The 12,577-nt window shown below is 39.3% G+C and overlaps 2 protein-coding genes across 2 annotated transcripts in view; both read right to left on the reverse strand.

Annotated features, from left to right (window-relative positions):
- Positions 1 to 1,908: 1,908 nt before the first annotated feature.
- On the reverse strand, positions 1,909 to 7,824 carry lmod1b (leiomodin 1b (smooth muscle)). Its single transcript, XM_015061075.1, has 3 exons — positions 7,326 to 7,824; positions 3,296 to 4,966; positions 1,909 to 3,223 (listed from the first exon to the last, which is right to left on the reverse strand). Exons 1-3 carry the CDS (start codon positions 7,593 to 7,595, stop codon positions 3,197 to 3,199), a joined length of 1,968 nt encoding a protein of 655 aa, XP_014916561.1. The 5' UTR covers positions 7,596 to 7,824; the 3' UTR covers positions 1,909 to 3,196.
- A 2,494-nt stretch (positions 7,825 to 10,318) lies between these two features.
- Positions 10,319 to 12,577, reverse strand: part of shisa4 (shisa family member 4) — a 9,806-nt gene continuing 7,547 nt past the window's right edge. The window contains exons 4-5 of the mRNA XM_015061069.1: positions 12,317 to 12,508; positions 10,319 to 10,963 (exon numbers count right to left, since the gene is read on the reverse strand). Coding sequence (XP_014916555.1) covers positions 10,923 to 10,963; positions 12,317 to 12,508 — 233 coding nt within the window. The 3' untranslated portion in view covers positions 10,319 to 10,922. The remainder of the gene's footprint in view (positions 10,964 to 12,316; positions 12,509 to 12,577) is intronic.

Raw genomic sequence — 12,577 nt, forward strand, 5'->3', positions numbered from 1 at the left:
TCAAAGTGACATTCACCAAATAGCATATCTTTGAAATTAGTGAATATTTTTGTTCATTTGTAAAAACTGTTGGAGCCTTTTCTATATAAGATTCTTAAAGGAATGCACACATGGTGTGTTTTTATTACTAACTACAAGTCAGAAAGTGACTCAAGAGCGGTTTTAAAATAGGATCTTTGTTATATCTTTACTTTGCATATTAATTATTTACAGATGAGATTTCGATTGAAAGAATGTGAACAAAAATATTCATCACTTTAAAAGATTTTTATTTCAACTGGTTTTCATTGGTCCATAATATAAGCATAAATAAATTCTGGCATCTGCTTACCTCGGCAATCATATCTGTTATCAGGATTTATACTGCTGAAAGTAATTCAAACATTTAAAAAAAAAAACACGGCAGAGGTGAGAAGGTTCAGACCTATTCTCACAGCATCAGTTTGAAAAGCTGCTCTATCTGATCCAGCAAGCAAATCATCAATGCTTTCATGCATTTTCTGTTTGTTTTTTGTTTTTTTTTAAACTCATTTTAGCAGCGGAGAAGGTCAGTTAGATAAGCACGATGCATGTTTTTACACATAATCAGCAATTTGTTTATTGTTCATATACATTTTCAATTGTTTCACAAAGCATAAATGTGATTTGCAAAGTCGAACCTCAATCTATGTAGCATTGTGGTTATAACTAAGATTTTCCCACCCCTTTTAAATGACGACTATATTTTCTGGAACCCCCTCTGCTGGCTCTGAGTCAGTAAGCTCAACATTTTCATTCCTTCTCCTTTTTTTCTCCATCCGATATGAGCGTTGCTGGTCAGAGGAGCAGCCACAGCCCAGACACACAGCTGGCCTGGTGCCCACTATTAGAAAGGGGGAAAGGAATGACTCTAAGGAGCGAGCCCTCATTGAGAAATGACCAAATACGGTCAATTCATGGATACAGAGGCTGAGGCAGGGTTTGGAGAGATAAACTGAGCTGTTGTTGCTGCTGTTCCCCTCGTCTCCTCCAAGCCCTCCGGATGACGGTCACCATTTTAGACAATTCAGATAGAAAATAATTCATGCTGTTTGCATGACAGGTACAATCAGCAAGATAAGGAGCAAATGTCACGTATTAGTGTTTGGCAATTTACAGATGATCTGAAGTGTTACAGACACGTTGTAAATATTTTTTAAAGACCAGTACTGCAGACTATGTGTTTGCTTTATTTAAAGAGGGGGGGAAAGAGATTGATTTTGTTCTGCTACCAGCTTTTAAAACAATTCAGTAAATTTAAAGAGTTGTGAAGTCATTTTAAGCACACAGCGATAACATTTATGCTATCACCCTCAAGGTCGTAGCTCTGCATTTCACACTTGTGGAAAAAAAAACTGGTCTCCAAACAACGAATATGTGGAACAAGGTGGCCATCATACAGTGTTGATGAGAACATGGTTTGAGCTAAATACTGGTCAATCCTGGAAGGAAACATTTCAGAGGATCCATATGACTTCAGAATAACAACAGTAGCTCATAAAGCCAGTTACAATGGAATGGCTGAGATAAACATGTGTTAGAATGGTCTATTCAAAGTCCAGGCCCAAATCCAATTGAGAATGTGTGGGAAGATTTAAAATGTGATATTCAACTATTTTTCCAACAAATCCAACTTAGAATGTGTTCAAACTTTAGTCTCCAGTTCCCCAAAGATACAATGGACTCTCAAACATATTCACTTAGATGTTTGAATATAAAGAAATGGTATGCTTTTCTTCCTTTATGAAAAAAAGTAATTTGACGTATCAATCTAGCACTAATTTGAGTTGCTCTGTCTCCTAATTTCATGTAGCATCAAAGTCTGCTCCTGTTGTGACGGTTTTGCAATATGTGGATTCATGCAGACTAACAAAAAACAGCTCAAATGTATCAAAGACTTAACACAAAATTCATTCATATTTATTTCATACATCAGGCAGACATGATTTGACACAAACATACCAGAATCTTTTTAATAAAGGCATACAGGCTCTGTCAGAGACACATGTGTAAAGAGACGCGTGTGTTTATCTTCAGATAGCTCTGATTTTAGCTCGTCACATAGTGTCAAGTTCTGCTTAGGCTGATATTTAGATTAAAGTTTAAACCAGTAAAAGGTTAAGACATGAAGCAGTATTAAAAGAAAGTTAAGTAGGCTAGAATGATTCTCTATAAAATATGTCAGACACTATAGGACCATTCACTCTGTCTGATAAATGGCAATACGTAATTATTTCCATTGTAAAAATCCCTCATTATGTTTCAGGATTTCTCTGGACTGTCTGAGATGTTTAATAAAAAAAATTAAAAAAAATGACACGAAAAATAAAAAGGTGTTCATGATCTTGTTTTGTTTGGTTTGGTTTTGTTTTGGTACTCATATTTGCTGAAGTTTGGTACTGTGTTTGTTAATTCCCTGATATTTCCACCCAGTTGAACACACCTACACCTGTGGGTCCTCCACTAATAAATAAGGGGTCAAATTAATGTTCAGTACGTCAGTGATAAACTTTTGTTTAAGTAATACATTTATAGTTATTTGAAACTAAACTCATCCCATGCTCCCACCTCACTCAACTTAACTCATATACAGAGGATCATATAGAGGTTTACACAGCCCTCTTAAAATACGCTGGATTTATTTTTAAGAAAGAGACCATGATGGATCAGTTCAAAATATTTACTACCTTTAATGTGACATGTTACCGTAGGGAGTGCATTTGCTAGACATCTATAAACGTGATCCATATTCTGTCCAAAGTTTGTTTTCATTTTATTTGTAAAGGTTATGTCACAGTAAAAGTGGGAAACAATATGAAATGATTTCTCATTGTTTTCTTATTTTACAATTTTAACAAGGCTGTGTAAACCTGTGATATCCACTGCACACACCAACATGTTATATGATCAGCTTCATATTATATAGTGCAAAAAAAAAGCATCAATATGAACTGAAGAGGCAACATTTCATGGCACTCTCTGAAGAGACCTGCATCACTTGTTCTCCACAGAGTCCCTTTGGTCCAGTGTTTGAGGGGAGAAATCTCAAAGAGGGCAAAAATGCTCACATTTCCCCCTCCTTCCTGATGCACTGTTCCTCATCAAGGACGTTTATCTCCTCTGGTGAGATGTGTGTTCTCCCTTTCTTTATGTCCGCTGAATTTTCCGTCAGGAAGTGTTACTGCAGCCATTTTGGTACTGGCACCTGTGGGGAGAATAAGATGTGAGTCTATCTGATTGAGCTGATCTATCTATAAATACGTCATACTGCTCCTACCTTCTTTAGCTGCTTGATGTTGCTTCCTCTGATCGAGGCTAGCAGTTGGTCCCTTGAGTTCTTGCCACCAGAGGAGCGGTCTCCATCCATCATGGGAGGTGGAGGAGGAGGCGGTCCACCACCTGGAGGAGGAGGAGGTGGTGGAGGAGCAGAACCTCCAGCTCGTTTTTTCAGAGTCAGCTTAGGGGAAGGCATGGGCGAAGGAATCGGAGAGGGTTTTGGGGAAGACTTTGGCGAACTCTTCAAAGACCCTCCACCTCCTGTTTTGGGTACCTCTAGGGTCCCTTTTTTCTCACCGTTGGCCTGGGCCTGCTTCTGCTCCTGCAGGCGCCTCTGTCTCTGTCTGTCCATGTTGCGACTCAGGATGTTGGTGGTGGTCATCCTCGGCCCCGCCAACTCAAAGTGGTAGCCCAGTTTGAGCAGTGTGGTGTTGTCCTTCAGGATCTTGATCATCTCCATCTCAGTCTTCCCGCCACATATGTGGCGCTGGTTCTGAAATCGAAGCTCCGTCAGCGTGGCGTTGTACTGCAGTGACTGGATCAGAGATAGGATGCCCTTGCCGGTGAGATGGTTGGAGTCCAGGTTGATGCTGGTGATGGCCTTGTTGCTACGCAGCATGGCGGCGATGGCGTAAGCCACGTGGTCGTCTGCTCGACAGTTGGCCAACGCAAACATCTTCACGTGGGTGTTGCTGTGCAAGCCCTGTGCAAACTCAATGAGTGTTTTTGCCTTGATGACCTCTGAGTTGTTGACGTTGAGTTCAGTGAGGGAGGGGTCGTTGCTGCAGACTTGCTCCATCAGCTCATCGAACATGCTTGAGTCTTCATCTTCCTCTTCCTCTTGCTTGGTCTTGCTGCTTGGGCTGTTTTTGGCCACACAGTTTCCAAGTTTTGGTTTTTCCTCTGCGTTAATAAGTCTTTCTGTAGTGTCATCTTTTTCTTTTTTCTCCTCGGCTTTCATATCAGTGCTGATCTTTCTGTATTTCTCTTTCACGTGGTCACTGTGGTTAACCAGCTCTTCCCTGTCTGTTCTGATTTCTGCCTTGTTCTGTTTCACCTGCTCCTCAGATTTGTCGGCTAGCTTGTTGGCTTCAGGCTTGTTTTTGTCTTCTGCTGTTTTAGACTCTTGGGGTTGGCTCTCGGGTGCTTTGGCCTGTTTCTCAACCATTTTGGAGACAAGCCCCTGTGTCCGGATGTTCTCAGATTTTCGTTCCCTTTCCTTTCCCGCGTCCTTCTCGCTCTTTTCACGCAGCCTTGAGATGATGTCTTTGGTTTTACTATCATCTCTTTTCCTGCAATCCTCTCTCTTTTCCTTCTCTTTGTTCTCATCTTTTTTTTCTTGTAATTTGGAGATCATCTCCTTGGTCTTGCTTCCTGTGCTTTCTCTGTTTTCCCTCCTGTCTTTTGACCTGTAATCCTCACATTTCTCTTTCTCATTCAGATCCTCCTTTGCATCACTTTCGACCTTCCTGCTGTATCTATTCGAACGCCAGCTTTGCTCTTCCTTCACACTTTCAGATCCTTTGCTGTTTCTGTCCTCCATCTTGGCATCTCTGTCAGTCGTCACACTAGACTGTCTTCGTACTCCTACTTTCGTATCATCGTCGCCCTCCTGGCGGAGGCCCATCTTCCTCAGGTATTCCTGCTTCCGACTCTCTTTCTTTGGTTCCCCCTGCAGAAGTATGAACAGAGAGTGCAAAGGAAATAATTCCATAAATATGTCACTGATTTAGAGTTTGAGGTTGCATTTGCAGTCCCTAGTAAATTAATTTAAACAAATAAAAGTCTGGAACAAGTAGCATGAATATGCATTGAGCCAATACTTTTTGAAGAACGTATCAGGTTTTCTTATAGAACTGTTTTGTATTTAGCTCCTATCATCTTCCTTGCTGAAGGAAAGAACACTCATAACATAATGCTAACGCCACCTTTTGTCACCATGGTGACGGTGTGTTCAGGTTTCTGTATCTTGTCAGTTTTTCTCCACACACGGTATGGCAGAAAGTTAAATTATGGTCTAATCCAGATGGACCTCTTCTGATTTCCTGCATTTACCCCTGAGATCTGGGTAAATGCAAACAGGATTTCTTAAACCGTCCTTCAAACAGTAACTTTGTCACATAAAGTAGAATTATTATTATTATTAATAGAATAGTGTGTCTCTGCAGTCAGAGTTACTGCCAGCCTCTTGGCTTCTTCTCGGGTCATGGCCTGAGCGTCAGTTTAAGTGGATGTTGATATCTTTGCAACTTTACAGTTTTTGCCCATTTTTCTTTTCCATTTCACAACTTTTCTTGACAGATATGTCCCTTATTCTTAATGATGATGTTTGGTGATGTTTGTTCTTCGAGAAACCTTTGAGACCTTCAGAGAACACATGAATTTATACAATTATTTGACACAAATTGGCACCACTTATCAATTAGGTCATTTCTTAAGATTGAAGTGGAATTAGCTTAGGGGTATCAGAGTATGGAGAAACAATAGCTCAAGCATGGGACATTTTATCATGTTATCTAAAAAAATATAAAGAACTTGAGACCTACAGTACAACTAATACAGGATAGTCTACAAGTCAGGTGGGGAACACACAACGTACATTTGGAAGGAAATGCTCTGCTTCACCTGCTCTTCCAATTTCTCGACTCTTCACATAAAGTACCTAGATGTAAAACAATGTATGTAGAGTAAGGATGCACTGATTGCAGTTTTCTGGCCGATCACCAATTATCGATCTATAAAAAGCCTAAACCTGCCGAATCATTGGCTGATACTAATTTTGAAATGTTGCTAAATGTAGCAAGAAAGTCACTGAATTGGTAGCAGTGAGGTGACTATTGTTAACTGCAAATGTGCAGACATGACCTGGTTGGTGGGTTTGTCTGTCAACCCTCTCTCAAGGGAGAGCAAAAGAGGACAATGGTTGATTTTTAGACCTTTACCAAGGAAGATAAGATCGGTGGATAAGACAGGCTTCACATGTAAGTATTGGCCGATCACCAATCTCCCAAAATGAAGGAAATCAAGTCTGATTTATTGATGCACCACTAATTTGGAGGTAACCTCACCCCGCATATTGAAGCATGGTGGTGGCAGCGTCACTTTTCTCAACTGGGTCAGAGAATCTGATAAGAGTTGTTGGGAAGATGGATGATGATGGTAAATACACAAGAAAAAAGAAAGAAACTGAGGATTTGAAACTGGGGATTTTCCTTTCAATGACCCTAAACATAAAACCAGTGGTTTATCACAATTATGCACCACCTTGTGTTGATTCTTCACATACAATCCCAATAAAAACTCTGAAGTATTTGGTTGAAATGCAACAAAATGGAAAAAGGTTAATGGAGTATACATTTGTCAGGCACTGTTTCCCACTCAGTGCACACACTTTGCGAGATGGTCAGTTGTGGATCGCTTTTAAAGCTGCTCTCCATCCACACACTCCTTCAAACCCATGGGGATGTGTTTCAACTCAGCAAAAGAACAGGGAAGCAATTTTTTTTACAGTGCAGGAACATGTTTGAAGCGAGTAGCTTGCTAAGTGTTTGATTTGTGAGCCTGCTTTGCTGCGTGCGGCCGCGGCCCTGGCAGACGTGTCCTTAAAAGGCAGCGAGCGTAGGAGCAATCAAGCGAGGAATTCCATCAGGCTGGGATTAGGAAGCTCCACAGTGAGCTTCTTCTCTAAATACACAGACTGACAGTAATGCTGCTCCTCAACCTTCTGTAGCTGTCAGCAAAAGTACTTTCTCAGGGTCTGCTCTTTTGGTCATGGTTATGATAAAGGAGCGCGGTGTGGATGCAAACGAGCCTCAGAGGAGGAAACAGTTGTTCCTGGCACACAGGTCACCTTGGGGAGATCACTATTTTTGAGTTGATGGACTCAGGACACACGAGGCCCAGCTGCCTCAAGATTAGTGACCACTGGAACACCATCTTACTGTAAACATTGCCTAAATTAAACCAATCTACCTTGAAATTTAAATCTGAATTCACGTTGGAGCATTTGAAAGTTTTCACTTCCCTCTTACCTCCAATGACTGCTCTCTCTGACCGAGCCTCCCTCTGGGGTCGCTTCGTCTCGCCGAATCCTGGACGTTATTGCTCAGAGCTGGGTGGCTTTCCCCCTGGGTGACGATGATCTTCCCGTCTTCTGGTCTGATGTCTGGAACACTCATCAGGTCCTTGTCCAGCTCCTCCATCTCCTCAGGGGAGAGAGTGGACAGCAGGTTGTCCAGATCTGGGTCCTCACTGACCTGCCGACCTGTCCGGGTCAGTCCCCTCACTTTTCGCCTGGACATCTTTGGGCTGGAGTTCTCCAGAATAACTTAATGCACCAGAGGGTAAATCCTTTTATCTTCAGTCAGGATGGTGCTCTTCTACTATATCCCAATGTGTCCTGCTGGATCCTGATTACCAAAAAGCCAGCAAAGGCATCAATCCTGCACTCACAGTGCTGCAGTGAGGGGTACCAGTGATGGACTGCAAGAGGCTCCCATCATCAATGCAGACTGTGAGGCTGGGACATTCTTCGAAATCCAGTTAAAGTGCATGTCCATATTTAGTTCAGGGTACACTCTCCTTTAAAGGTAATGGGAAGGGCTGGAGTTTACAGAGCAGACTCTCAGACTTCCTATTACACACTTTCTGTTTACACAGCAGAACAGTCACTGTTTATTTAAGTTGATTTTAACATTAATTTCATAGTTTCATTTGGTCCATTTTTCTAAAACCGATACTGGATGTGTATGTATGTAATGTAATGCATGTTTTTATTCCAGCAACATCAAGCTTTAGGATTGGTTCTCAACCTTTTTAACTTTCTTGACTTTATTTTAACTATTCCCAAAAATTAAGCTGAGCATATGCTTTTCAGCGACTTCTGTCCCTAAACTGGCATTAAAACAATTAAAATTGTATTCAAAATCAAGGGGCGCCTGAGTTTTAAAGCAGGTGTGTATTTATGGGAGTTGTTTGCTCAGAATTGACACATCTTGTTTGACTGGAGGGCAACATGGACACCTACTGGCCAATCGTGTGTCATTACACAATAATCCTGTTTTCGGTCTCTATAAAAGCAAGTTCAGCGAACAAAATGCCACAACACACTGTCATGTTTTACAATCCAAAGTTAAAGTTTTTATTAATAGAAATAATTTCTTTTCATTTCATTTATGTTACAGTGTCATACTGCCCATACTATGGCAAGAGACAAATGCCATAGACATGTCATTTCTCCATCTACATATCAGTTTCATTAAAACACACTCATGGAGTTGGTTTAGAAGCAGAAACAAACATTAACATTATTGAGCAAAAGTTTTATTAAACCACTTATGAAAGGAACAGAGAAAATCCCAGTGTTCTCAAGTTTCAACAAATCTGTACAGTTGGACACAGGAGTTGGTAATTCACACTAAAAAGAGTACCGATGGGTTTTTCTCTAGTTCACAAAGAAGATCAACACTGAGATAAGGTACAGAATAAATCTCAGACGGTCATCTAATTTGATCAGCAGTGTCTTCTAAATGCATTTACTACAAATCTAACTAACTAAATGCAGCCAGGGAGTCATCTGCAGGGGAAACGGGAAGCTCAACGTTAAAAAATCTGAACATAACTAATGAACAGCTTGGCATTTTAGTAAATCTCTTGTTAAATCCAGATGTGAGAAGTCAAATCATTTTAGGAGGAAAAATGTATTTATTAACTCAAAGTATTGCATATCCTTTGCTGTTGATTTAATTAACAAGAGATGAGTCAACGTCATTGGCCTGTTTTCCTCTCAGCTTTTCATAATTCTGCAAAACAGCTGCAGTAAATGTATCCGTGTCTCAATTATATCTCTGCTTCGTGATAGAAATAAAATTTTAATTGTCATGTGTTACTACTTAGCAGCAGTTAGCCATCATCCTATTTTCAGTTTTGTTGAATTCATCACTACACAATAAAATAGAATATATAGCAAAAAAAAAAAAGAGCCAGTTTTTGTGTGTAAAACCCAACTTTGCATTGAATATTTTTTAGATAATTTCCTAAACTTCTTAAATTTTACTTTCCCTCAGATAATTTCGGGGTCTCATTTGTTTCTATTACTAAAGAGTTTTTAAATAAATCTTCGAATTTGAACTTTGAAAGAATTAAAATATTACAAGCAGATGAACAGGATTTCCAAAAATACCAAGATAACCCTTTCAAGTATAAACGCACCAATCAGTCAATCAGATTTCCTTTAATGGACTCTGATTGGAGGTAGTGGATCACATATTCACTAGAACAAAGAACTCCTACCATGTTTGGTCTCCAAATGCGTAAAGGCATGGACGGACATAATCTCACCTCCTTCATTTTATGACAAATTCTAAAGTTCTAATTCTATCAAGAAACCTGCAGTACATCTATTTTTAAATTATGTGTTGTAGTCCTTACAAAACAAGAGGAACCCAATAAAATTTGAAATCGGCAGCTTAGACCTCACAGAAAAGCAGAGATCAGTTCTGCGCAGAAAAAGCCTGATCGATGCATCTCTACTTGGAAGAACTTTATTTTGGCTCTGTAGTCCAGTCCAGATGGAACAGAGTCATTCTTGGTAAGAGGTAACCTCAGTAATGACAAACACTCAACAAGAGTCCTCTGTTACAACACTACACTGTTTTAAAACAACTTGTTACAATATTAAACCAAGGAACAGTTTTACAAAATATGTAAAGAATATTCTCTCTTTTTCTTCTTCATGTTTTATTAACGTGAAGTGTAGACTGTTTAAATCAAGCAGTAGAACTCCCGTAACTACATAGTTTACAGGAAATTAAAAATGCAACATTTGCAGTTTTCTTGCCTGGCAGTGTGTCTAATATTAAAGTTTATTTTAAACCATTAAAAAAGCAGCTGAGGAGGAAAGCTAATCCTAACCGAGGAAGCACAATGATGCTAAGATGGCGTCACTTATAACATGTCCAGAAATATTTGCACGACTCGTATATCAAAACAGATCAGGTTGAGTTTGAACTAACAGGTGAAATCATTTTTTTTTTTCAAATAAAATTTATAATCAAAACATGCATCTCATTTGCTTTTTTTTTTTTTGTACCTCAGCCCCAGGTGCAGTGAGACATAAACACAAATGGAAAGATGCTAAACTTCAGGATCTGGATAAAACACTTGTTAAGCAGAATCACAGCAGTTTCTTTAAATTTAACAAACATGAAAAAAGTTACGCATTTTTTTCCCTTCAACACTTAAAAGAGTGCATCACAGGTCAGGTTCTTCAACTTTGGTTTTCTGTAAGCCAGAGAGAACTGTCTTCTAGCGACACTTAGAGCAAAACTCAAAATGTCTCGACAGATTCTCCACCTGAATGACGTGTGAAAAAAAAAAAAAAATCACCAAAAGGAAATATGAATTCAGGTTGCGGAACTGAATACGACTTACATTACTACTTTGGAAACGTAGGACGACGCTGCAAACAAACAGTAAACAAAGTAAAGATTAAAGTGCCTCCTTCCCTCCTCCGCATTGAAACCACTCCCTGTTGAGCTGTAGGTTTATTTTAACGGGTGTGTTAGGCTGCCTTCTCCTTTCCAAACAGTCATTTCTCTCAGCTGGGTTTTTGTGTGAAGATGAGCCCGTCAGTGACCAGGATACTGAGGTGGAGAGTAAGGTGGCGGGGCTGAAAAGATAAGAAAATCATACAAGTAAACAGCAAAAACAACACAGCACTTAGTCGACAGTTTTAGTTGTTTTTAGTCTTCGAAGAAAAGCGGAAAGGGACTAGAGTCGGGAAGAACGACAGATCAGTCTCAGTAGAAAGGTGAAAGGTCGCCATGTAAGGAAGACAAACCTGAACACAGGTTAGAATCTGAGCCATCAAACAGACAATTTTTAAAGATGAAAACAATTTCATTACATTTTCGAACACAGACTTTTTAACTTGTGAACCCGACACTGCTGCTGAATTAACAGTCGTTACGACTATATGTTGAGGACTTTGTCAATGAAGCTGAGTTCTGGAAAAAAGATGCTTAGGGATGTCACAATATATTTTGCTGGCTGATAAATTGTCTCAGCAATTCTAGCAATAAACAGTAATATTGTTCTGAGACCATTTTCAAGTAATATATTGATAATGGCATATTATTTGCCCTCTCAAAAATCAATAAACTTAAATTTTATGAAGACACTTAACACTGGAAATGGAAGATATTTTAAATATTCAAAATAAAACAAGTAAAAATAATAAATAAAATAGAAATAAAAAAACCACAAAATTATGATATCTCTATAAACAAAATTGCTATTCAATACATGTTAAACATCAGAATGGAAATTACTAAGCTCTTTTTAATTCATCTTTGCTTTTGCGACAGGCTTTAAGACGCTCTGTGAAAATGTCACATATTTAACCCATTTTCAACCAATGTTGAAAATGGACCAGCGCATTGACCAGGGACCCGGCTGTCAAGCACGCAAAAACATTTTCAAAATATTTTTCTCATCAGTGAATGCATCACACCAAATGTTACCAGGCTGCAATGTCAACCACACTTTGTTGCGTGGGTTGTTACTGGCTGAAGAAGACTCAATCTTACTGTTCTTTTGAACAATCAACCCTTCTCTTCACTGGTCAAATTAGATTTGAAAATGTTGGACATCTCACAGTTACTGATTTACATTCTGAAGAATATTCCCACAGAATCCGATGCTCCTGTTTTGCTAGCCTTGCTTAAGCTAAACAACAGAAAGATTGATCTTTTTTTTTTTTTTTTTCTTCCTAAGCTGAATAAACAAATTGCAAAATGCAGCCTTCAAGAGTTTGAACATTAGATTTCTTTTGCCATTGTCTAAACGCTGGCTCATTGATTTTTGATATAGGATGTTTGGATTGACAAACAACGGTATCTCCACTAAAACAATGAACCAAAAACATTCACATTTTTGTGCACCATTAATTACACAAAATTTAAAAGCCTTTGATTTAAAAGAACTTAAAAGTTGTGGACAGAAATGTTCGGATGCGTTTTACCTTGGCTGTATGCCGGATCTATTGATTGTGATGGGTAAGGTCCCGGATGCATCATTGGGTAATGAACAGGCATGCCAGGATACTGAGGCGCCATAGGGTAGCCTGCATGTCGGTACTCTGAAGGCCCAAGAGGTTTTCCAAACGCGTCGTGCATCGGCTCCACGGGGTAGCTGGCCATGGGGATGTGTTGGACTGGGGGGCAAAAATGAAAAAAAAAAAAAAAAAAAAAAAAAAAAAAAAAAAAAAAAAAAAAACCCCAGT

The sequence above is a fragment of the Poecilia latipinna genome, unplaced genomic scaffold, assembly GCF_001443285.1.
Source record: "Poecilia latipinna isolate Pla-1442-1.1 unplaced genomic scaffold, P_latipinna-1.0 Scaffold1775, whole genome shotgun sequence".
NCBI classification, from domain to species: domain Eukaryota; kingdom Metazoa; phylum Chordata; class Actinopteri; order Cyprinodontiformes; family Poeciliidae; genus Poecilia; species Poecilia latipinna.